This window comes from Callithrix jacchus, chromosome 5, assembly GCF_049354715.1.
Source record: "Callithrix jacchus isolate 240 chromosome 5, calJac240_pri, whole genome shotgun sequence".
NCBI classification, from domain to species: Eukaryota; Metazoa; Chordata; class Mammalia; order Primates; family Cebidae; genus Callithrix; species Callithrix jacchus.
Window position 1 is genome coordinate 44,022,687 of NC_133506.1, and position 24,110 is coordinate 44,046,796.

General features: G+C 44.6%; 1 protein-coding gene across 4 annotated transcripts in view; it reads left to right on the top strand.

The window, feature by feature from the left end:
• ARFGEF2 (ARF guanine nucleotide exchange factor 2) overlaps window positions 1-24,110 on the top strand; it is a 105,091-nt gene that overhangs the window by 7,103 nt on the left and 73,878 nt on the right. For 2 of the 4 annotated variants that reach the window (XM_035298863.3, XM_035298864.3), the window contains exons 2-6: window positions 11,187-11,217; window positions 11,868-11,991; window positions 21,029-21,175; window positions 22,350-22,529; window positions 23,195-23,429. In XM_035298863.3, the coding sequence (XP_035154754.1) occupies window positions 11,187-11,217; window positions 11,868-11,991; window positions 21,029-21,175; window positions 22,350-22,529; window positions 23,195-23,429 (717 nt within the window). The remainder of the gene's footprint in view (window positions 1-11,186; window positions 11,218-11,867; window positions 11,992-21,028; window positions 21,176-22,349; window positions 22,530-23,194; window positions 23,430-24,110) is intronic. The other 2 variants (XM_035298865.3, XM_078371904.1) reach the window with 1 other exon arrangement.

The following is a 24,110-nucleotide window of genomic DNA, read 5'->3' on the forward strand; positions in this document are numbered from 1 at the left end:
TTAGTGTCTTGGGTATAAATAAGCTTGCTGGCTTGATATTTTATTAGGTTTTATACCTTTGTGAGGAGAACAGCCCCTTGTGCTAGGACACAAAATTCTTAAATGTTCCTTCTATCCTTGGGAGTGGTCAGTGTATATTTGTTGTTCTGAATATAGTCCTTTTGCCTGTTACTAAACCAGGCCCAACATTTATTCAAAAGATATTTATTTGGGTGTCACCACTGCTGTCATGATGCAGAGGGAACAAAACAAACAAGGACCCTGTTCTTAAGGAATTTGCAGTCTAATGGGGGAGATGGGCATTGTTCAGCGAATATGCCCAGAAGGTCATAATAACAACCCGAGAAGTACTGAAAGAGAGAAACCTGGCTCTGCAAGGGCAGTGAACAGAGGGGTGAGGAAAGGCTTCCCTGAGGGAGTCTTGAGAACTGAATGATGAGTGAGAATTAAGTAGTTTGGGGTGGGAGGCATTTCAGCAGAGGAAACAGCCTGTGCAGAGGCTCTGTGGCAGAGAGAAACACAGTTGTTGGGGAAACTGAAAGAGGCCAATGTGTGGTCAGAACATTGCACTTGAGCGAAGAGAGTGGAGATGGACCAGGAGACGTAGGCCAAGGCCCCAGCATGCCAGGACTGGAGGTCCTGGTTAGGAGTTTGATTTTTTAGGTCAAAAGCAGTGATATGACACTGAAGAGTTTTAAACCAGGAAGCAGGTGATAGGATGACCAGGTGTGTTATTTTGGAAAGATCATTTGGTCCACTGTGTTGGGAACACCAGAGGGATTGCCAAGGAACCAATGAAGAGACCGTCTTAGTCCATCTTGTGCTGCTGTCACAGAATGCTATCACTGGGAGATTTATAATGAACAGAAGTTTATTTGGCTCACAGTCCAAATGCATGGCACCATCATCTGGCCAGGGTGATATGGCGGAAGGCGAGAGAGGAGATGGGGGTTGAACTCATCCTTTTATCGGGAGCCCAATTGTGCAGTTACATGTCATGACCTAATCATTTCTTAAAGGTTCCTTTTTTTTTTTTTTGAGATGGAGTCTTGCTCTGTCACCAGGCTGGAGCACAGTGGCGCAATCTTGACTCACTGCAGTCTCCACCTCTCGGGTTCAAGTGATTCTCCTGCCTCAGCTTCCTGAGTAGCTGGGACTACAGGCATGTGCCACCATGTCCAACTAATTTTGGTATTTTTTAGTAGAGACGGGGTTTCACCATGTTGGCCAGGATGTTCTCGATCTCTTGACCTCATGATCCTCCTGCCTCGGCCTCCTAAAGTGTTGGGGTTACAGGCGTGAGCCACTGTGCCTGGCCAAAGGTTCTATTCTTAATTCACAGTGGCAATTAATTTGCAGCAGAGTTTTGATTGGGACAGTTAGACCATCATAGGCAGTTACTGTCATCCAGGTGAGAGATATTGGTGGCCTAGACAATAGACATAGAGCAAAGAAAATGGATTGCCAACCTGGTTAGAAGATGAAGCCAACTGAACTTGGTGATGGAGCGAGTAAGAGCATGGGAAAGAGGACTGATAAGCTTGACTCTCCTTTTTCTGACTCACCCAACTGGATGGATGCTGCCTGTTTTTCTTTTTCTTTTTTTTAAGACAAGATCTTGCTCTGTTGCCCAGACTGGTGTGCAGGCGTGGTCTTGGCTCACTGCAACCTCCACCTCCCAGGTTTAAGCGATTCTCCTGCCTCAGCCTCCTGAGTGGCTGGGATTACAGGCACCTGCCACTACGGCCAGCTAATTTTTTGTATTTTTAGACAGGTAGTTTCACCATGTTGGCCAGGCCAGTCTCGAACTCCTGACCTCATGACCCACCCATCTCGGCCTCCAGAGAGCTGGGATTACAGGCACGAGTCACCACACACGGCCAGTGCCGCCTGTTTTTTAAGATGGGATTGTGGGAAGAGGACTACGTGGAGGGGGTGGAGAGAGGAGGTTGATCTGAGTTGGGACTTGGAAATGTGGAGTTTGATCTGCCTTTGAGCATCCAGCTGGACATGTGAAATGGGAAGTGGCCAGCTGTATGAGCCTGATGTTCACAAGAGAGGCCTGGGCTAAAGATAGGAATTTGAGAGTCATCAGAGTCTAGGTGGGAATGGGAAGCCTGGTGAGGCAGTGTACAGAGGAAGAGGCAGGAGGCCTAGGCCTGAGAACCCTCGAGGCTTTACTGGCTGGGCAGAGGAAGCTGAATCTGCAGAGGAAATAGAGCAGAGACGGGCAAGAAGTGGAAGGAAGATGAGGAAAATATGTGGTTATGAAGCCCGAAGTCGAGAAAATTTTAAGAAGGGTGAGGTCAGTAAGGTGAAATGCTGCAGGGAGGTCAAGTCAGATAAAGACTGGAAAAAATGCCCATCAGATTTAGAGACATGTGGGTCATTGGTGGCCTTAGCTTGAGCTGTTTTGGTGGCATGATGGAGGTGAAAGCCAGACTGGCGTGGGAAGTGAGGAAACAGACGGTTTCCCGACAGTTTGGCTGTAGTGTGAAGGGGAGGAGGGAGATGTGGATGTTAAAAGTTTTTTGTTTGTTAGTTTGTTTTTTAAGGAAGAAGAGACTTGAACTTGTTTAAATCTCATTGGGGAGGGAGTCAGTTGAAGGAGAGGTTCAATAATGCAGAAAGAAGAAAGGAAAGTTTTTCATTTTTTTCAACAAATATCGAGTGCCTGCTACTCTGTGCTGAAGCTCAGTACTTGGGAGTTCAGTAGTGAACAGAACAGGCAAATGTCTTTTGTCATAGTTTATGTTCTACTGGGGAAGGCAGATAATGAATGAACTGATACATAATATGTCAAGTGTGATAAATTCTGTGAAGGAAGATTAAAGTGAGAGAACAAAGCAGGTAAGGGGATACAGGGTAACAAGGAGGGGTGGGGGTGGCAGTATTAGGTGGTGAGAATGTCCCCTGAAGAGGACATCGGAGCAGGGATCTGAAGGAAGTGAGGGAGTGAGCCATTGAGATATCTGAGGGGAGGGAGGGCATTCCCAGGAGCAGGAATAGCTAGTGCAAAGACCCCAGGACAGCAACGCACTTGGTGTGTTCGAGCAAGTAGGCCAGGGCCAGGGTGGTAGAAGGCGAGAGCAGAGGGATAGCAGGGATCACGTTGAGATTTGGAGGCCAAGACTGAGGGTTTTAATTTTACACAGAGTGGGATGGAAAGCCACTGGAGCATTTTGAGCAAAGGAATGTGTTACATTTTGAGGGCATCACTCTGGCTGCTGTTGAGAAAAGCTGTGGATGGAAGGGAGGATAATTGCTGAAGCCTAGAGACCAGTTACAAGACCCTTGTGATGGTCCAGGTGGGAGATAATGGTTGCTTGGTCTAGGGTGATGGTGACCTAGCGTGGTAAGAAGTGATCAGGTTCTAGATGTTAGGGATAGTGTAAACTTCCTAAGAAGGCAGATAGGGATGGGAAATGACAGAGGTGAAGCGGTTGGACACCCACTCCCTTATAGCAGGAGAGAGCAGAGAGTAAGCCAGAAGTAGGTCAGGTTGTAGGTTTGCTAACAGCAAGCTGAGGGATTCTCCTTGTGCCCACTTCTAATTTCTGAGTGAGGTAGGAGGCTGCTCCATTGGTTGTGAGTAAAGAGGCAGCAGCAGAATGGTGATGATCGGGAGCAGGAGAGATGGGCTGTTTGAGAGCGGAGAAACGTGCAGTAGCCCCCGTGGAGAGTGAGGATGACCAAACTACTGGGCAGAATTTCCAGTTTCTGGGTAGTTGGGGCTCTGTAGGCCTGCCAACCTACCCTGTCGTGCTGGATAGTTGGGGCTCTGTAGGCCTGCCAACCTGCCCTGTCGTGCTGGGTAGTTGGGGCCCTGCAGGCCTGTCAACCTGCCCTGTCGTGCTGGGTAGTTGGGGCCCTGTAGGCCTGCCAACCTGCCCTGTCGTGCTGGGTAGTTGGGGCCCTGTAAGCCTGCCAACCTGCCCTGTCGTGCTGAGTAGTTGGGGCCCTGTAGGCCTGCCAACCTGCCCTGTCGTGCTGGGTAGTTGGGGCCCTGTAGGCCTGCCAACCTGCCCTGTTGTCAGAGGTCTGCTTAGGCGGAGTTAGGTGAAAAGGGGATGGTAGTACAATCCAAGTTTGGGATTTCACCAGAAGTTAAGACTAAAGGTCAGGGAGAGTCCAGGCTATTGATTGCATGTTATCTGATCATAGCCCTGCTAGTGGGATCTACCCTGGAAAATGAGGAAAAAAGAAAGCCAACAGGTTGGCCATGTCAAGGTTTGACAGGCCAAAGACTGTTACTACTGGGAGCAGTGGAGAGGGTCGGTTGGAAGGAGAGAAGAGGAAGGAACTGGAAGTGCCACAGCTCCATATGGGGACAAGAGTCAGTGTGACCAGCCTCACCAGGCTGGCTTGGAGTGGAGGAGGAGGTGACTGGTGACTGGGAGCTGAAGGAATTGAGGAGCAGTGTTGGTTTAAGTGAGGGAACTGTGTGGCAGATGTCTGAGGAGTGTCTAGGGTTACTGTGGGATTTGGGGGCACTGGCCACCGATGGGATTGTTGGGTTTGAGGTTGGTGATGGTCATTGTTGGAGTAGCTTGGGAGTGGAAGAGAGAATCTGAGCCTGTGTCAGAGGTGCTGATGAATGGAGGTGTGTGACTCAAGCGGCAACATCCAGACAGCGAGGCTTTTTGGTTGCAGCTGCCCCACCCTGCTCCAGTCTCTCTCCTTTCCAGCCTGGTCATTTATTGCTGCTAACTGCCCCATTGGCAGTTGGGAAAGCAACGCCTGTTAAGACGTGGAACAATAAGGTGGAGCAGGTATGCATGCCGTGCCGCATACCCCTCTTCCTGCACTGTCCTCCGCCTTCTGTCATCATGGAGTGGCTCAGGAGTGCTGGCTCTCCAACAGACTGCCTGGGCATGGATCCTGACTGCAGAGTAGCACTTCTGGCTGCAGCGTGGGCAGGTGGCTTAACCTCCCTGTGCTCAGATTCTTCACCTGTAAAATGGTTATGGATGATTAGAGTGTTCCTGCTTCCGGGTTGTGGCGAGGACTGAAAGAGCACCTGCCACTAGGAGGCAATCAGTGAGTCAGCGATCATCATCATCATCATCATCATCATCATCATTAGGGTTCCACTCACTTTCCTTTTCCCTTGGCTTTGATTATTCCCATGGATGGCACTAGAGATTTTGCTTTAATACTGACTCCTGTTTTAAAATAAGAGCAAGAGAACTGACATTTATTGACCACCTGCTGTGTGCCGGCCGCTGCCTTAGTCACCACCAAGACCTCTCTTATGGTGGTGTCAAGAGAATTATCTGCACTCAGTGCCTAGTTATGGGGCTGTTTTTATCACTCCCAGTTTTTAGAGTAGGAAATCAAGATTCAGGGAAGTTGGCTGGGCATGGTGGCTCATGCCTGTAATCCCAACACTTTGGGAGGCCGAGGCAGATGGGTCATCTCAGGTCAGGAGTTCAAGACCTGCCTGGCCAACATGGTGAAACTCTGTTTCTACTAAAAATATAAAAATTAGCTGGGCATGGTGGTTCCTGCCTGTAGTCCCAGCTATTCGGGAGGCTGAGACAGGGGAATCACTTGAACTCGGGAGGCAGAGGTTGCAGTGGCACCACTGCGCTACAGCCTGGGCGACAGAGTAAGACTTTGTCTCAAAAAAAAAAGATTCAGGGAAGTTTAATAACCCACCTGGCATCATTCAACTAATAGATGTCATGCCAGGACTTGAACCCAGCTCTATCTCACACCTGTATCTTTTCTTACTACTATACCAGGCTATCTATGAGGCCCCCTGCCACACACATACTTTTTCCCTGTTCCTTTTTCTCCCTCCTTTTAAAAAAAAATTATTATACTTCAAGTTCTGGAATACATATGCAGAACATGCAGGGTTTTTGCATGGGTTTACATGTGCCATGGTGGTTTGCTGCACCCATCAACCCATCATCTAGGTTTTAAGCCCAGCATTCATTAGGTGTTTGTTCTGATGCTCTCCCTCCCATTGCCTCCTACCTGCCGACAGGCCCCAGTGTGTGATGTTCCCCTTCCTGTGTCCATGTGTTCTCATTGTTCAGATTCCACTTATGAGTGAGAACATGTGGTGTTTGGTTTTCTGTTCCTGCATTAGTTTGCTGAGAATGATGGTTTCCAGCTTCATTCGTGTCCCTGAAAAGGACGTGAACTCATCCTTTATTATGGCTGCATAGTATTCCATGGTGTATATGTGCCACATTTTCTTTATCCAGTCTATCATTAATGGGCATTTGGGTTGGTTCCAAGTCTTTGCTATTGTAAATAGTGCTGCAGTAAACATATATGTGCATGTGTCTTTATAGTAGAATGATTTATAATCCTTTGGGTATATACCCAGTAATGGAATTGCTGGGTCAAATGGTATTTCTGGTTCTAGATCCTTGAGGAATCACCACGCTGTCTTCCATTATGATTGAACTAATTTACACTCCCGCCAACAGTGTAAAAGCATTCATATTTCTCCATATCCTCTCCAGCATCTATTGGTTCCTCGCTTTTTAATGATTGCCATTCTAACTGGTATGAGATGGCTTTGATTTGCATTTCTCTAATGACCAGTGATGATGAGCTTTTTTCATGTTTCTTGGCCACATAAATGTTTTCTTTTGAGAAGTGTCTGTTCATATACTTTGCCCACTTTTTGATGGGGTTGTTCTTCCCTCTTTTCATGGGGAAAAAAAAAGATTGCATTATCCAAATATATAAAGAGCCCAACTTTTAGTTTGGGCCATATGAAACTACCTTTATTTGAGCATTTCCAGCCTGGGTGAGGTGAGACCCTGTCTCAAAAACAAAAACCAAACTAAATGAAAAGGTGCTGGTGTGCTTCAGACTGCCTTCTCTCCACCTGCACAGGCCCTGTGCTGCTCCAAGCCCCCATTGCTGCTAGCCTGGATTATTAGCAGTAACCTCCTGATGGGTTTCCCTTCTTCTGTCCTGGCCACCTTCCTCTTTATCTGGCTGCTGTGAGCAGCAGAGTGATTTGTCCAAAGAAAAGTTGAGCCAGGCCACCCTCTCCCAGCCCCTCCCTGGGGTTTCTCCCATCCCTTACAAAGATGCTGTTATCATCTGGGCCTCTACTGGGCCTAGTGGAGAAGACTTTCCAATTTTTTTTTTTTTTTTTTAAGATGGAGCCTAGCTCTTTTTACCATGTTGCTCAGGGTGATCTGAGCTCCTGAGCTCAAAGTGATCTGCCCACCTCAGCCTCCAAAAGTGCTGGGATTACAGGCGTGAGCCACTGGGACCAGCCTGAAGATTTTTTTTTCCTCGACGAAGAGTAGTTTAGGAAGTGCAGCAATTCCTAATTCTTGTGGGAATACCTAAGGGTAAATTTAGAAAACTAAAAAAGAATCAGTGAACATAGGATTTGCAACTGGAATTTCCTGGATTTCTGCAGTTACTTTTCCACATAGCAACTCTTTCCTGGTCACAGGAGAAAGCTGCTCTCTTCCGTCCCTGTGCCCTGCACTGCTGCTGCTGCCAGTCCTGTCACCCCTTACTCATTCCCATTCCAAAACCGGGTTTTACCTTTGCTGTGGTCACGACAGGCCAGAAAAGGGGTTTGGGAGATTTCAGAAGGCGTGTAAACTAGCTTCCCAGCTGGACGGGGTTCACGGTGTAGTGAAAACACCAGTGTTTTGAACCATGGCTGCAGCATTCATGGTTTGTATCAGTGCTAGGAAAACCACACATTTAAACTGTTCTGCATTTATAGTTTACAGAGTAATTCCATATGCTTATTTGAGAGTCAGGGTACCCAAGAGAACACAGACTCTGGAGCCTGATTTTCTGTGTTTAAGTCTCATCTCTAGTACTTGTAACCTCTGTGGGTCTTGATTTTTCATCTATAAAATTTATAGTGGGTTTGGCCTCCAACTAAAGTCCTCTGGCTCCTTAGTTCTTTATTCTTTGGCTAGGCAAAGATTTAGCTTATAGAAAATAGATGTTTTGTCCTCATAGCACTGGTCACAATCCTTACAAGCCACTTTTATCCCCTGCAGCCACTGAAGCACTCTCTCCTCAACTCTTCTCCATCCCTTAAAGCAAAATTGGCAAACTAGTAGCCTCAGGGCTAGGCAGCCTGCAAACTAGTCTTATTTGAGCCATAATATTTTTTAAATTTATTTTTTATTGGTACATATAGCTGCACATATTTTCGTGGTACATTGATAATTGGTTGCATTCATATAATCAAGTCAGGGTAGCTGAGATATCCATCACCTTAAATATTTATTTTTTCTTTGCATTAGGAACATTTGAATTATTCTTTCCTAGCTGTTTTGAAACTTACAGTCAGTTAATGTTAACTGTAGTCATCTTACTGATCTATCGAACACCAGATCTTATTTTTTCTATTTAACATAATTTTTAAAACAATTGAAGTTGTTTTGAATTGCAATCAGAGCTTTCACCTAAAATCTGGATTTTGACCTCTCGAAAAATCAGAACAACTAGCACCTGTGGGCTCAGGGCCTTTGAAGATTCCCATCAGCTGGAGCTGAGAAGCTGCTGCATCCCTTCCTGTACTGGGTGGAAAGGGGGTCCTGCCTTTCTTTGATCTTACACCCACCATGTTTTTTCTTGACATTTCCTGCCTGGCCTCCATAGTCCTTTGTAGTTAGTGTAACCTTTGTATTTTGTTTCATGTTTTTCTTTTTTTTGAGACAGTCTCACTGTGTCACCCAGGCTGGAGTAACAGTGGCACCATCTCAGCTCACTGCAATTACTGCCTCCTGGGTTTAAGCGATTTTCCTGCCTCAGCCTTTCGAGTAGCTGGGACTACAGGCACATGCCACCATGCCCCGCTAATTTTTGTATTTTTTGGTAAAGACGAGATTTCACTTTGTTGGCCAGGCTGGTCTCAAACTCCTGACTCAAGTGATCCGCCCTCCTTGGCCTCTGAAAGTTCTGGGATTACAGGCGTGAGCCACCATGCCCAGTCTCAGAAGAACACTATCTCTGAGATTGTGATTTCTGTAGTGATATTTCAAAACAGATTATTTTAGAGCTCACAGGCCAGCACCAACTCTAGTGAAGACCTCATTGCTTCAGATAGGTTTAGCACTTAAACTTCACTCTAACAAGGTAACTGTGATTGGAAGGAAAACTTTAAGTTTGGGCAGCAGCGGCCCTCTGCCATGTCACAGAGTGACAGATCTTATCACCCAAGCAGAGCCTTGACATTATAGATACAGGTTTCTAAAAGCTGATAGCTTGGCTGCCAGCACAGCTTCCTGAGCCTCTGCTGGTGGTAGCTGGAGCATTTCCTTAGTGAATTCTTATCCCTGAGGAGCAAGATCCACACCACACAGCTCTCTGACCCTGTGTGTCACAACCCTTAGGGTCCATGAGCAAAACGGTTGCTATTAGTCATTTTGGCATTTCTCTTCTGTTTTCTCGTGTGTATAATAAGATATACAAAGTTGGGCTTGGAGGTTAGAAAGTGCTACTTCCAGAGAGTCAGTTTACTTGGTTTTCACACCTTCAAGTTTAGTCTAGAATGGAGTTACCTAAGAATAGGAAATTTGCAACCTTCAGTACTGTGTCCTGAGGTTGCTAGGATAACTGGTGCCATATCCACACTACTGGCTCTCTAGAGATTGTGTAAAGGAGGCTGGCCTTTTAGAGATGATCTGAATACATGGTATTGAGGACACATCTCCTTCCCATGCCTGATTTGATGATACGTGGGCTTGTGGGTCTAACATGTAGAAGTACATTCAACTGAGTGGATGTGGGTGAATTCTGTGTGTTTAGACAGGATGCTTGGTTGTTGTAATGGCACAAAACGTTTTTTCCTGGAAATAAGACAATCGCTGAGATTGTGATTTCTGAAAAATGACCCTTGATTCCTATATCCGTGCCAGTGTAGTTGTTACCTCCATGATAAAGATTTAAAAATTAATTTTAATTCTTAAAAATTACATGTGCCGCTGGGCGCGGTGGCTCACGCCTGTAATCCCAGCACTTTGAGAGGCCGAGGCGCATGGATCATGAGGTCAAGAGATCGAGACCATCCTGGTAAACATGGTGAAACCCCGTCTCTACTAAAAATACAAAAAATTAGCTGGGCATGGTGGCGCCTGCCTATAATCCCAGCTACTCAGGAGGCTGAGGCAGGAGAATTGCCTGAACCCAGGAGGCGGAGGTTGCGGTGAGCCAAGATCGCGCCATTGCACTCCATCTAGCCTGGGTAACAAGAGTGAAACTCGGTCTCAAAAAAAAAAAAAATTACATGTGCCTTAGCACACTGTAAATGTACTTAATGCCATTCAACTGTAAACTTGAAAATGGTTAAGATGGTAAATTTTAGGTTATGTATATTTTATAATTGTTTTAAAAAGTGCTGATTAAGAAAAAGTATATATGCTTATCACAGAAAATGTGAAAAAAAAAATTCATCATCCCACTACTTAGACAACTTTCAGTGTTTTATTGGTTTCACTACTTTGTGGTATTAGTTTCCAGTCTTCTATGCACATTTGCACACAGTTGAGATGTCAGGATATTGCCATGGTATTGTGGCAGCTAACTCTCATAAACATGCCTTCTGCAGACAGAAAACAAGTAAGAACATGGCTGTAGAGCCAGAAAGCCTCGCTTAAATTCTGGCTCCCTGGTTCTTGATATGCAGCAGTAGCCAAGTTACCTAACATTCCTATGCCTCGGTTTCCTCATCAAAATCACTGCTTCTCATCAGGAGTGGTTTTGCTCAGGGCACACTTGGCAATGTCTAGAGACGTTTTTAGTTTTCAGGATGGCAGAGGGGTCAGGAGTGCTCCTGGTATCCAATGGGTGGAGGGCAGGGATGCTACTAAACATCCTAGAGTGCACAGGGCAGCCTCATAACAAAGCATTCTTCATCCCCAAATGTCAGTGGTACCAAGGCTGAGAAACCCTGCTCTAAATGAGATGGATGTAATAATAGTACAGACCTCATAGGATTGTTGTGAGGGCTAAATGAGCTAAAACACACACAGTAATGCTTCTAGCCAGTCACTCCGTAAGCATTAGCTGTTGTTATTGCTGTTACAATTACTTCTTTCATTTCATATCAGCATTTCTGTATTTAAACATCTCATTAACATTCTTTTCAGTGGTCTCCAAATATCTTTTAGTAAAGTTTTCCTTTGAATAAATGTTGCATTTTCCTAATGTGCTTTTTCTTCCTTCCTTATCAGATGAAATTAAAGCAGAAATAGAAAAGCAGAGGTAAGCTATAGCACTTTCTCCTTGCTGAGGTGGGGCACAAAGGGAGTAGGTAGCGGCTGGGGGAACTCCTTTCTCTGCTTGTTTTCTCATATTTCTAATCCTCAGGGGTAGCACAAACTCTGCAAGCATAGTGCTAGGCACACAGCACAACTCTGTATATTTGAACTGATGCTAGGTTAACAGGCTGCTGCCTCAGTACTTGTATCCTTTGAGGGAAGGATCAAGATCAAGGTAATGCTGTTGTATATTTTCTTGACAGAAGAGGCAAAGCCCTTGTCTGTTGTATGACATGCTTCCTTAGGCTTGAGGACAGCCTGCTCCCTGAGTGGCTACTCCTGATCTTCGTAGTAAGGAAGCCAGTTAGTCACATTTCAGAAATATAGCTCTGGCGTGGCTGCCACCAAGATTCAGTCCAGGATGTCGTTAATTCAGCATGCCAGTCAGAGAACTTGCTCTCTACATGGGACTTTAGTGTTGGTTTTCCTAATGCAGGTGTTCACCTTCTAATGCCTAGCCCCAGGATATAGTTTGCAGGCACTTTTAATTAAATGATTGCAGGTGGAATGGGAAGTTAGAGTAAGGTGTAGAAAAAGCAAGCTTTTTTTTTTTTGTTCATTTCTCCTCCTGCCCCTGTCTTGCTTTTCTCCTAGGCTTGGCACTGCTGCACCACCAAAGGCAAACTTCATTGAAGCCGACAAGTATTTTCTTCCATTCGAGCTAGCCTGCCAGTCCAAGTCCCCACGGGTGGTCAGCACATCCCTCGACTGCTTGCAGGTACCATGTTTAAACTTCATGGTGTCAAGGGGGTTCTCTCCAAGCCACAGTTGGTCCTTACACAGAGCTATGCTGCAGACCACCCTGGCACTCAGTGCTCTCAGAGACAATGCAGAAAGGAACAGTTTAACACATTCCTTTTGGACATCTCATGAGGGAGGGAAAAGAGAAAACTGTGAGCTCTTTAGCTAAAACCAGAATTTGTTTCCCCAAAAATATCTTATTTGTTCATGTCTTGTGTATGTTTTTTCTAAATGAAATCTTTAGCATTAATTGGAATATTTGACACACATGGACACATAGGCATTTTTATACAGCCTCTTTCTTTTATTTATTTTGTAGAGATACAGTCTCACTATGTTGCCCAGGCTGGTCTTAAACTCCTGGCCTCAAGCAGTCCTACCACCTTGGTTTACAAGGTGCTGGGATAATGGGCATGAGCCACTGTACCTGGTCAGCCTCTTTCTTTCTTTTTTTTTTGGAGACAAAGTTTCGCTCTTGTTGCCCAGGCTAGAGTGCAGTGGTACAACCTCATCTCACTGCAGTGTCCGCCTCCTGGGCTCAAGGGATTCTCCTGCCTCAGCCTCCTGAGTAGCTGGGATTATAGGCGCCCACCACCACACCCAGCTAATTTTTTGTATTTTTAGTAGAGATGGAGTTTCACCATTTTGGTCAGGCTGATCTCGAAAGCCTTTCTTAATGGCATGAAAATTCCTATCAAGTAGAGAAATAGAGGCAGTCAAATCTGTTGTTTTTGGTAGTTATGTGCTGTAAAGTCACCTCCCGTACTAAATTAGCAAACATTGAATCTTTGTTCCTAGAAGAAATACAGGGTTAGGTTCCTGTAAGCCTTTAGTCTTCATGTGTTTCGGTTTAAAGAGACTATCTAATATCTTTTATTGATGCAATAACATTGAACTCAGGGCCCACAGCGCTATGACACATGCCTGAACAAAGCTTTTCTAACACACATAATTTGTCTGTGAGGCACATCACTACCCTCTTGCTGTTAGGAACATGGGAAAGCACATCAGCACATACTTGGGAGCCATTGTAAACAGCAAAATCACCAACAAAAGGACAAAAATGCAAAAAACACAGCACTAAGTATACCACTAAAATGGCCACTTGTTTGCAATAGGAGAATGAAACAAGGAGGCATAGTGTTTCCTTGTTTGACCTCAGCTAGGAACATGAACATAAGTGATTTCACATTCTTTACTGCTCTGTGCATGTCTACAAATGACCAAAAAAGCCCCAGAAGTATTGATTTGGGCTTATAAATAAACTTTAGTGAGTAGGTGCATTTGCAAATATAGCTGCAAATAATGAGGACTGGGTGTATTTAGAGCCACAAGTAACTTTGTTTTAAATTACCTTTTACTGAGGAAGAAGCAAGAGTAGAGAAGTTAAGGTGACTTGTCTAGTAATATGCAGGTAGTAAGAGAAACAGGACTATAACCTGGGTTTCTTAATTCCCGGCTCACCATTCTTGTACTCTTGCTCAAGATGTGCTCCTTAGGTTTCTGATTACCTCAAAGAACATTTATGTTCTTTTTTGTTTATTTCAAGTCAGGGTCTTACTCTGTTGCCCAGGCTGTAGTGCAGTGCCTTGATCATAGCTCACTATAGCCTCTAACTCCCAGGCTCAAATAATCCTCCTGCCTTAGCCTCCCAAGTAGCTGGGATTACAGGAATGAGCCACCATACCTGGTTCAAAGAATGTTTATTCTTGACCTCAGTGGGCAGTCCACATCAATGAAGAAAGTTTAATTTTAAAAACATGTTGAAGTGATCCACAGCTTGCCAGTACTTTCTAGAACAGGAATGGTGACTAGATTCTGTATTCTGATTACTTAGAGAGCTTTGTAAAAGAGGTGTCTGAAGGCTCATCCAGCTTTCTCAAGAAAGAGTGCTCTTGACTGGTTTCATCTACCAAGACACAGGACTGCAAAGTGGCAGTAGGCGTGCCATATTTTTGGTGTCTCTGGTCTAATATTTACTCTGTTAATCTCTCTTCTTTGTTATGTGTACTTGAGAATTGAAGAGAGTTTCTTCACAGAAGCAGCTCTTCCAAATGCAAAACTATTTTGTTATTCGATATAATTCTGTAGATTGTCCTTTGTGAGACATACAGTGAGCCAAGAATTGTTAAATGGCAGGCTTCAGTCCTGCTTCTATCCTAAAATATTTTTTACTGTGAACGTGTTATGAGGAAATTTGGCAGAAGTTGAATTTTAGTTGTTCTCTCTCCATGTTAAGGTTTTGTTTTGAAAGGAGTGCTGATAATTAATGTAACTGATGTACTGAGAACAGTGGCTGACTTGCATTGACCTCTTAGCCTGTGGTGGGCCCTGCATGCTTCATCCACCGTACCATGTGTAGTCCCCTCGACAGCCCTCTGAGGTACTTACTGTTGTCCTCATTTTAGAATCAAGGAAACCAAGGCTTAGGGAATGAAGTGACCTGCCCAGTCCAAGGTAGGCTGGAGTGCAATGGCAAGATCGTGGCTCACTGCAACGTCAAGTGATTGTCCCTGGGCTCAAGTAATTCTCCGATCTCAGCCTCCCAAGTAGCTGGGACCACAGGCATGCACCCAGATAACTTCCTTTTTGTATTTTTTATAGAGACAGAGTTTCACCAAGTTGCCCAGGCTGGTCTCAAACTCCTGAGCTCAAGTGATCCTCCCACCTAGGCCTTCCAAAGTTTTGGGATTACAAACATGAGCCACTGTGCCCAGCCGGGTTTCTAGGACTTCTTGACTCCGTGTCTGCGTTCTTAACCAGGGATCATCAGCTTTGGCCCATGAGCCAAATCTGGCCTACCACCTGCTTTTGCAAATAAAGTTTTACTGGAACACAGCTGTTTTAGTCTGCTTGGGCTGCTGAACAGAATATCATAGACTGGCTATCTTCAACAACAGACATTTATTTCTTACAGTTTTGAAAGCTGGGGACATAAGATCAAGGTACTGGCTGATTCGGTTCCTGGTGAGGGTACCCTCTCTCTGGCTGCAAAAAGCTGTGTTCTCACTTGTCATGGAGAGAGAGCTAGGTCTCTGGTTTCTTATAGGGTGCTGATCCTGTCCTGAGGACCCTACCCTTATGACTGCATCTACGTCCGATTACTTCCCAGACGCCCAACCTCCTAATACCATCACATGACAGGGTTAAAGCTTCAATATATGAATTTTAGGGGTACACAAACTCTCAGTCCATAGCAGCAGCCATGCCTATTCATTTATGAATTATCTATGACTGCCTTCCTGCTACTGTGACCTAGCTGAGTAGCTGTAATGGAGACCAAATAACCTACAGAGCCTAAAGATTTAGTATATGACCCTTTATCGAAAAAGTTTGCTGCTCTTAACTGTAACCGTGTGGCTCTGGCCTCTTTAATAACAGAAATAGTTTGTTTCTGGAACTCCTTGTACCTGAGTATGATTTCAAAGGGAAACACTGACACCCTGCTTTACTACATTCTTGAGTCTTATGGGATATGGTTATCTCTCTTTTTAGAATGGAAGTTCTGGCTTGGTGCAGTAGCTTACTCCTATAATCCCAGCACTTTGAGGCAGGAAGATCACTTGAGGCCAGGTGTTTGAGACTAGGCTGGGCAATACAGTGAGACCCTCATCTCTACAAAAAGTAAAAATAAAAAGTTAGCTGGGCATATTGGTACATACCTTTAGTTCCAGTTACTCAGAAGCAGAGACAGGATTGCTTGGGCCCACGAGGTTGAGGCTGCAGTGACCCATGATGGTGACACCTAACTCCAGCCTGAGTGACAAAGCAAGACCCTGTCTTAAAAAAAAAAAAAACCACACACACACACAAAGGAATGGAAGTTCTCTGAGACGTAATAGGTTCTCTGAGATGTAATAGGTTCTCTGAGATGTAATAGGTACAGTAGGATTTCTTTGTTTAGTATGTAAAATGTCTCATCTTTTTTATGACATGAGAAAGTGACTGGGTGCTCCCTGGACTGCTGAATGGAAAAAAATGTACTTTCCCTTGGTGGCTGCCCTTGCCAAGCCTGTTGGACTGGCTTTTCCCAGTGTGGGTGAGGTAACCTCTGTCTTAGAGGTGGAAGGCCAGCATCTGGGAGTAAAGTTTGATTTGGGCAGAATCGAAACCAGCTGCAGACACGTTCATGCTGTGCCCTGCCATTCTTTGAGCTTGGTGCAGCGTTAGGAGTGGCAAAGGTTCTTTGGGATTGATTTGCCATAGGCACAGTTAGCTCAAGCTCCTTCCCCACTGGGAGAAACCTAGAGACTTCCCCTGCAGCTTGTTTCTATCAAGTGACAAAGATTCCCTGTCTTCCCTTCCTGCAGCATACTTCCCCACAACCAGGGCTCAGTGTAAGGAGGGTTAGGGTCAGTCTTCTCTAAGCTAGTAGGTGGTCTCCAAGTTTTTTTGATCACGTCAGTAATTTTTTTTTTTTTTTTTGAGACAGGGTCTCACATCTCACTCTGTCACCCAGGCCTGCAGTGCAGTGGCATGATCACGCTCAGTATAACCTCAACTTCCCCAGCCTCAGGTGATCCTTCCACCTCAGCCTCCCAGGTAGCTGGGACCATAGGCTAATTTTTCTATTTCTTATTAAGACAGGGTTTTGCCATGTTGTCCAGGCTGATCCTGAACTCCTGGGCTTAAGCCCACCTCAGCCTCCCAGAGTGTTGGGATTACAGGATTACAGGCATGAACCACTGTGCCCAGCCAGTTTTCTTTCTTTTTTTAAGAGACAGGTCTCACTCTGTCGCCCAAGCTAGAGTGCAGTGGCTTGATCATAGCTCACTGCAGCCTCAAACTCCTGGACTTACGCAGTCCTCCCACGTAGCTGGGACTACAGGAGTACGCCACCACACCCAACTAATTATTTTTTTTACTTTTTGTAGAGACCAGGGTCTTGCTTTGTTGTTCAGGCTGGTCTTGAACTCCTGGCCTCAAGTGAATAATTAAAAACATTTTTGAGGATATTGTCCCAATATATTCATATTGCTTTAATTTAAAATTGTAGGTTGGGTATGGGTGTGGTATCTCACACCTGTAATCCTAGCACTTTGGGAGGCCAAGACAGGTGGATTGCCTGCACTCAGGAGTTCAAGACCAGCCTGGGCAACTTGGTGAGACCCCCATCTCTGTTAAAAATACAAAAAATTAGCCGGGTGTGGTAGCACGTACTATAATCCCAGCTACTCGGGAGGAGGCTGAGGCAGGAGAATCACTTGAACCCAGGAGGTGGAGGTTGCAGTGAGCCAGGATTGTGCCACTGCGCTCTAGCCTGGATGACAGAGCAAGACTCTGCCTCCAAAAAATAAAGTTATGGGTTGGGCATGATGGTTCACACCTGTAATCCCAGTGCTTTGGGAGGCCAAGGTGGAAGGATTACTTGAGCCCAGGAGTTCAAGACCAGCTTGAGCAACATAGGGAGACCTCATTTCTACAAAAAAAAAAAAAAAAAAAAAAAACCTACTTACACGTGTTACTGTTATTAAAGTATATATATAAGGCTGTAGGAAACCACTAATCTAAGCTGCCCTGTTTATACCGCAAACATGATCTTTCAGCGCTTCCAGAAAATGTGTAGATTTTTTTTAAATGTACATTGAAAAACCAATTTTTAATTATATGAGTTGTACATGACTACATTCTCTGTTAAAAGTTTTTGAACTTTATAGATGAAAGGAAGTTTCCTTGGGCCACCAGCCTCAAGTCCTATTGCCTGTTTAGGTATATAACATTCTTCCTTCTCTCTTTTTTTTTTAATTAATGATTCACTTGTACAAGTTTCTCTGCAGCTTTTTGCATTCAACACCATTATTAAGCTCTAGCTCTATTGCTCCATGTAGATCTGGTGCATTTCTTTTGACTAGTATATGATGTGTTATGCCACCATTTCACCTATCGCTCCCTTGTACAGACGCATTCACACACAGGTTCCAGTGAACATCTCTGTACAAGGCTCCTTGGAGACATGCTGCAGTTTCTCTGGTCAGAGGTGTCTCTTTGGATTCCTGTCACTGAGGCCAAATAAATAGAACTAACTTCAGAATGGAGACCAGTGAGGTAGAAGACTTAATTTGTATGAAATATATTCATTCGTGTTGGTGGATAACTTGTAATATAGCTTACTTACTTTGGAGTAAGGGGAAGTAGAGGTTATATTGAGCGTGATCATGCCACTGCACTGCAGGCCTGGGTAACAGAGTAAGATGTGAGACCCTGTCTCAAAAAAAAAAAAAAATGTTATTGACGTGACCAGAAGAACTTGGAGACCACCTACTAGCTTAGAGAAGACTGACCCTAACCCTCCTTACACTGAGCCCTGGTTGTGGGGAAGTATGCTGCAGGAAGGGAAGACAGGGAATCTTTGTCACTTCTGTTCATTACTAAGTATGTCCTATTCTATGCCAAGAAACCAACCACATAGCATTTTCCTTTGTGCAGTGAGTCCTATAAAGTCCTGTTATAGTGTATTATATTGTCATCATCTTCCCTTCCATGCCAGAATTGTCCCTGTGCAAGCCCCAGCACATGTATCAGTGGACCAGCTGCCCAGAGCCGTGCCTCCCTGTCTCTCTTTCCACCCCTCAGCAAGGAACAAGGTGGGGACATCGACCTGGGAGATAGTGGGAGATGGGGGCAATGTCTACAACTCACACACAACCCTGTAGGTCCCAGTTAGGACTTTGAGCTTTGATGCACCTCCCTGGAGATATAGACTCTGAGAAAAATAGTACTTACACAGTTATCCACAGTGCCCAGAACGGGGACTGTCACAGAGAAAGATGCGAAAGCAGAACCAGAAAGATCCACAGGATACAGGAACTCTGCTTTCTCCCAGCCTTGTCTCACTGCACAGATGAGGGGGAAAGTCATACTTAAAACCCTTTCTGATTTGAAGGGAGTCTATAGAGGACAGGATACTTTCTGTCCTTTTCATACTTGAGTTAAAGTATGAAAGACAAGCTTGCTTTGTGGCATCGGTATTGGATTTTATGGAGCCTACTTTTCAGCATTCACATTTGAGGAGTTCCTAGACCATCCCACTTGCAATCCAATGCACAAAACAGACTTGAGTCCATTAGATGTAAGAGCAAGCAATGTCAGAACCACAGCTCATTTTCCAGGTCGACAGCCCTGCCCTCCTAAGAAGCCTGCGGGTGAGGTAAAGGGCACATGGACTTGCCTTCACAGGCCACACCTCCTACCTGGAGATTTAGGGGTTGGACTGGAGGAGCAGAGTATGTTCAGGCCTCTCTCCTGCTCCTTCAGTCACTCCATCCAGTAGTATTACATTTCTACTCTCAGCCACTTTCTCAATCAGTTTTTCTTTCTGCTTATTGAGTGGTGACACTTCAATAGCTAAGGAAGGGGAAAAGCCATTGAGAAACAGCATTAGATTTCTGTATAGTGGCCAGCCTTCCTCCTGCAGTGGTGACTGCTCTATAGATAACCCAGGAACCTGAGTCCACCTGGTATGGGCAGAAGCAAGAATGTAACCAGCTAGAAGCCAAAATGGAGAAAGAACAGCAGTTGTAGGAGTCTTCACCAAGTCACTGGAGGCAGAGAATGCCATAGAGTTCATATGTATACGTGCCAGATGACTGATTCTTTTATCTGATCAACCATCAATATAACCTGGATAGCTTGGAGAAAAGCACTGATTCCTGGGCTCCACCCAGAAGTTCTGCTTCAGTATGTCTGGGTTGAGGTCCAGGAACCTGTGTTTTTAGTGAGCTTCCTTGGGTGATTTTGTTTCCCAGCCAGACATAGAAATTGTCCTGCTGCTGATGTTTGAGGTTCCTTCCAGCTCTGTCCTCCATGCTGATATCCCGGTCATGGGTGAGGTGGCACAGACCAATCTATAACCTCTCAGAGAGGGCAGGGCCCAAGCAGCCACTTGTGGGCGACACACACTATTTGCTGATATAAGTGTGAAATGCAGTTATTTTTATGCAGATCAAGTTTTAACTTGGATTTTTGGAATAGAAAATACACTGACGCAATTCAACATTGAAAATAAATGAAAAGATGTACTACAGAGTGTCTTAGTTCTACCGCAGCTCACAGCTGCTTAGTTCTCCTCCCTCAAGCAAACCATGTTCTTAATTTCTTGGGTAGCTTTCCATTGAAAGAAAATACATATTTATATATAATTTTAACAGCTTTTTGAGATAAAATTAACATGCATACAATTCATTCATTTAAAGTATAATTCTGCTGGGTGTGGTGGCTCACACCTGTAATCCCAGCACTTTGGGAGGCTGAGATGGGCGGATCAAAGTATAATTCAAGCCAGGCACAGTGGCTCACATCTGTAATCCCAATACTTTGGGATTACAGGTAGGAGGATCACTTGATCCCAAGAGTTTGGGATCAGCCTGAGCAACATAGGAAGACCCTGTCTCTACAAAGAATAAAGAAAAATTAACCTAGCATGGTGGCATGTGCCCATGGTCCCAGCTACTCAAGAAGCTGTGGTAGGAGGATTGCTTGAGCCTGGGAGGTTGAGGTTTGAGTGAGCCGTGACTGTACCACTTCATTCCAGCCTGGGTGACAGAGTGAGACCCTGTCTCAAACACACACACACTTTAGTGATTTTTAGTTTATTGACAGAGTTGTGCAACCATTACCACAACCTAAGTAGACTCTTTTTATGTTGTCATTAACAATCACTCCCTATGTCTCCCTACCCCGACCCGCGACTCTGGACAACCACTGATCTTCTCTCTGCCATGAGTATGTATAGCTTGTAATTCCTCAGCGTTGCAGAGATGCGTACTGGGGAGTGCCCTATACCTTGCATTTTTCTTCGGCTACTATATCACCATCACAGGCATCTTTTGCTGTCAGGAGACAGGAAGAACGTTGCAGTCACAGAATGGTTACGGTGGTTATGCCTGCCTGGCTCCTGGGGAGCAGAGGACTCTGTAGGAACTGAAAGTGCCTGTCTTTTGCTGTCTTGTGCTGCCACGGAAGGCCTCAGTCCTGGCCAAGAAGAAATTTGTAATCTCCATTCTTTCTCTTTTTAGAAACTCATCGCATATGGGCACATCACTGGCAATGCCCCTGACAGTGGAGCACCTGGGAAACGACTGATCGACAGAATTGTTGAAACCATTTGCAGTTGTTTTCAGGGCCCTCAGACCGATGAAGGGGTTCAGTTACAAATAATTAAGGTATATCTATTTGTTTTTCTATCTGGTTTTTAAATTAGAAAGCAAGTCCCCTTGGAAATCTGGATTTCTAATTTACCATGTATTAGTTGTCTCAGGTGGTGCTGAGCTGGAACAGAAAGATTTAAGCATCATTTAGATCTTTTGTTAGGTGTCAGAATTAATTAGCATGGACTGAGACAAGAAAAATGGAACCAGGTATGTTTTCAAAGTAAACAATTTGCTTGTGAATTAAATCATCTTGAAATCCTCTGGTTAACCTTGGATTCCCAGTCTGGATTTCTCAGCGGGTCTTTGCTGATATTCTTATCTTTGACTTGCCCCTGTCCTACTTCCCTGTTCGATTTCTGCTGCCAAGAATGGTTTGGCACAGGATGGTACCTTCTGCTTGTTTGAGAACAGGATCAGGATGGGTGTGGCCAAGTTTCCAAATCTTAAGTCCTGAAACTATTAGCATTATGAGGGGAGGGCTTCATGCTAAGTAAACCTTTCTTAAAGCTTTCTTGAAAAGCTGCCAGGAAATTGGGAAACCAGACACCACCGAAACATGTATTTCCTGAAAAATCTGGGTGAGATCACATTTGAGTGTTATATGTCCTGAGGTATTAACATCCAGAAGTTTGGCTTGTTTTTGTTTTTGTTTTTTTGAGACATAGTCTTGCTCTGTCATCCAGGCTGGAGTGCAGTGGTGCAATCTTGGCTCACTGCAACCTCTGCCTCCCAGGTTCAAGCAATTCTTGTTCCTCAGCCTTTCGAGTAGCTGGGACTGCAGGCATGCACCACCACTCCTGGATTATTTATGTATTTTTAAAAGAGATGGGGTTTCCCCATGTTGGCCAGGCTTATGTTAAACTCCTGACCTCAAGTGAGCCACCCTGCCTAGCCAGAAGTTTGGATTTTTAGAAAGTGAGCCAGTAGAAAGCCTGCTTCAACAATTTAATTGTTTCAAATAATTTGGATTTCATAGAACTGTTCATTGTTTTTAAACTAACAGCCATTGAAGTTCGCTCTTGATAATAATCATCCAGTTTAATTTGCAGAGCCATCTTAAAATTTATTTTTAAAAAAAACAACACAAAAGAAAAACAAAACCAGACCCTCTAGAAAATTGTGGCCATGGGAGGGCAGGATGGTGGCGTGCTTTCCTGATGGTGAAGGTCGTGGATTTCTGTTTTAGGCTCTACTGACGGCAGTGACTTCCCCACACATTGAAATTCATGAGGGTACTATCCTTCAGACAGTGAGGACATGTTACAATATCTATTTGGCCAGCAAAAATCTCATCAATCAAACCACTGCCAAGGCTACCCTTACTCAGATGCTCAACGTCATTTTCACCCGCATGGAAAACCAAGTGGTGAGTAGCAGCTCTTATGTGCTGGGGGCAAGACATCATTGCTCTCTGAACTCTTTCATGTGTGACCTTGGTACCTGTGAAGATTCACTAGCATTTTAAAGTTACCCCTTCTTCCTGTGCATTCTCTATGCTGTACTTTTGTTCTTGCTTTAAAAATCAGAGAAACTAATACAGGTTTTGAAATTTGTATTCAGAATTTTTTGGAGTTTGTCAAAGGAATTTATTTCCTTTTAAGTATGTTATCCTTGTGGCTGGAAGTTTTTGTTTTTGTTTTTTTTTGGTGGGGGGGGGTAGAGTCTTGTTCTGTTGCCCAGGCTGGAGTGCAGTGGCATGATCATGGCTCACTGCAGGCTTGACCTCCCCAGCTCAAGTAATCTTCTCACCTCAACCTCCTAAGTAGCTTGAACTACAGGCATGTGCCACCACACACAGCTAGTTTTTTTTGTTTTCTGTAGAGAGAGAGTTTCACCATGTTGCCCAGGCTGGTCTCGATCTCCTGGGCTCAAGCATTCCTGTTGCCTCAGCCTCCCAAAGTGCTGGAATTACAGGTGTTAGCCACTGTACCCAGCCCAGGAAATTTTTTAAGCAATAGGCTGGCATAATTTTTATTCCTTACCAAAATGCTGAGACTATTTAAATTGTATCCCTTTTTTGTTGCCTTTTAGTTGCAAGAGGCCAGAGAACTGGAAAAACCAATCCAGTCGAAACCCCAGTCTCCTGTTATCCAAGCTGCAGCAGTATCCCCAAAGTTCGTTCATTTGAAGCACAGCCAGGCACAAAGCAAACCAACAACTCCCGAAAAAACAGATTTAACCGATGGTGAACATGCCAGGAGTGATTCTGGAAAAGTAAGCACAGAAAATGGAGACACGCCCAGAGAAGGAGGCTCATTGCTGTCAGGTACGGACTGATATGGTCTTTTTCCAAGTGTGAGAGGGAATCAGCCTCTGTGAGGGGCAGAAGAAGCATATGTCATAACATATGAAGGGAACCTCTGATAACAGCTTGTCTCTTTCTGGGCCTTTCCCATTGCTTTTCTCTTAGGGAACACAATCAGCGAGGCATGATGTCAAGTGTCCTGTTGTCAGCTGTGCTGTTTTCTCTAAATAGTGCTGGGATGTATCTAGCTACTACTTCTTCATGTCAGTCTCAGTGCAGTAGGTTCAGGTTGGGACACTTTGCTCCCAGTAGTTAATTGATTGGGTGATTAGTCACTCAGTGTCTGTCCACAGGAGCACAAAGGCTTTGATTCTCATGTCTACACTGGATATCCATGCCTTGCCCAGTACCTGGCAGTTAGTAGCCACTCACAGATATCTGTGGAAGGAGCAAGAAGGTAGCAGGTGGATAGACAGATGGACAGATAGCTTTGTTTTCTTCTTCTTGTGAAGAAGTGATACATGTGTATCACTGGTTTTCGTTGGGTTTTTAAGTGAGAGACTATCCCACACCTGATTATATTCTTAATCTAAATGAAATGAAATAATGGATTGAGTTGTTATAAGATGATACTTCTGACTGTTCATATCTCTCCCTGAGCAGTTTGTAGGAACCAGATCCAAAATTATTTTCTCAGGAATT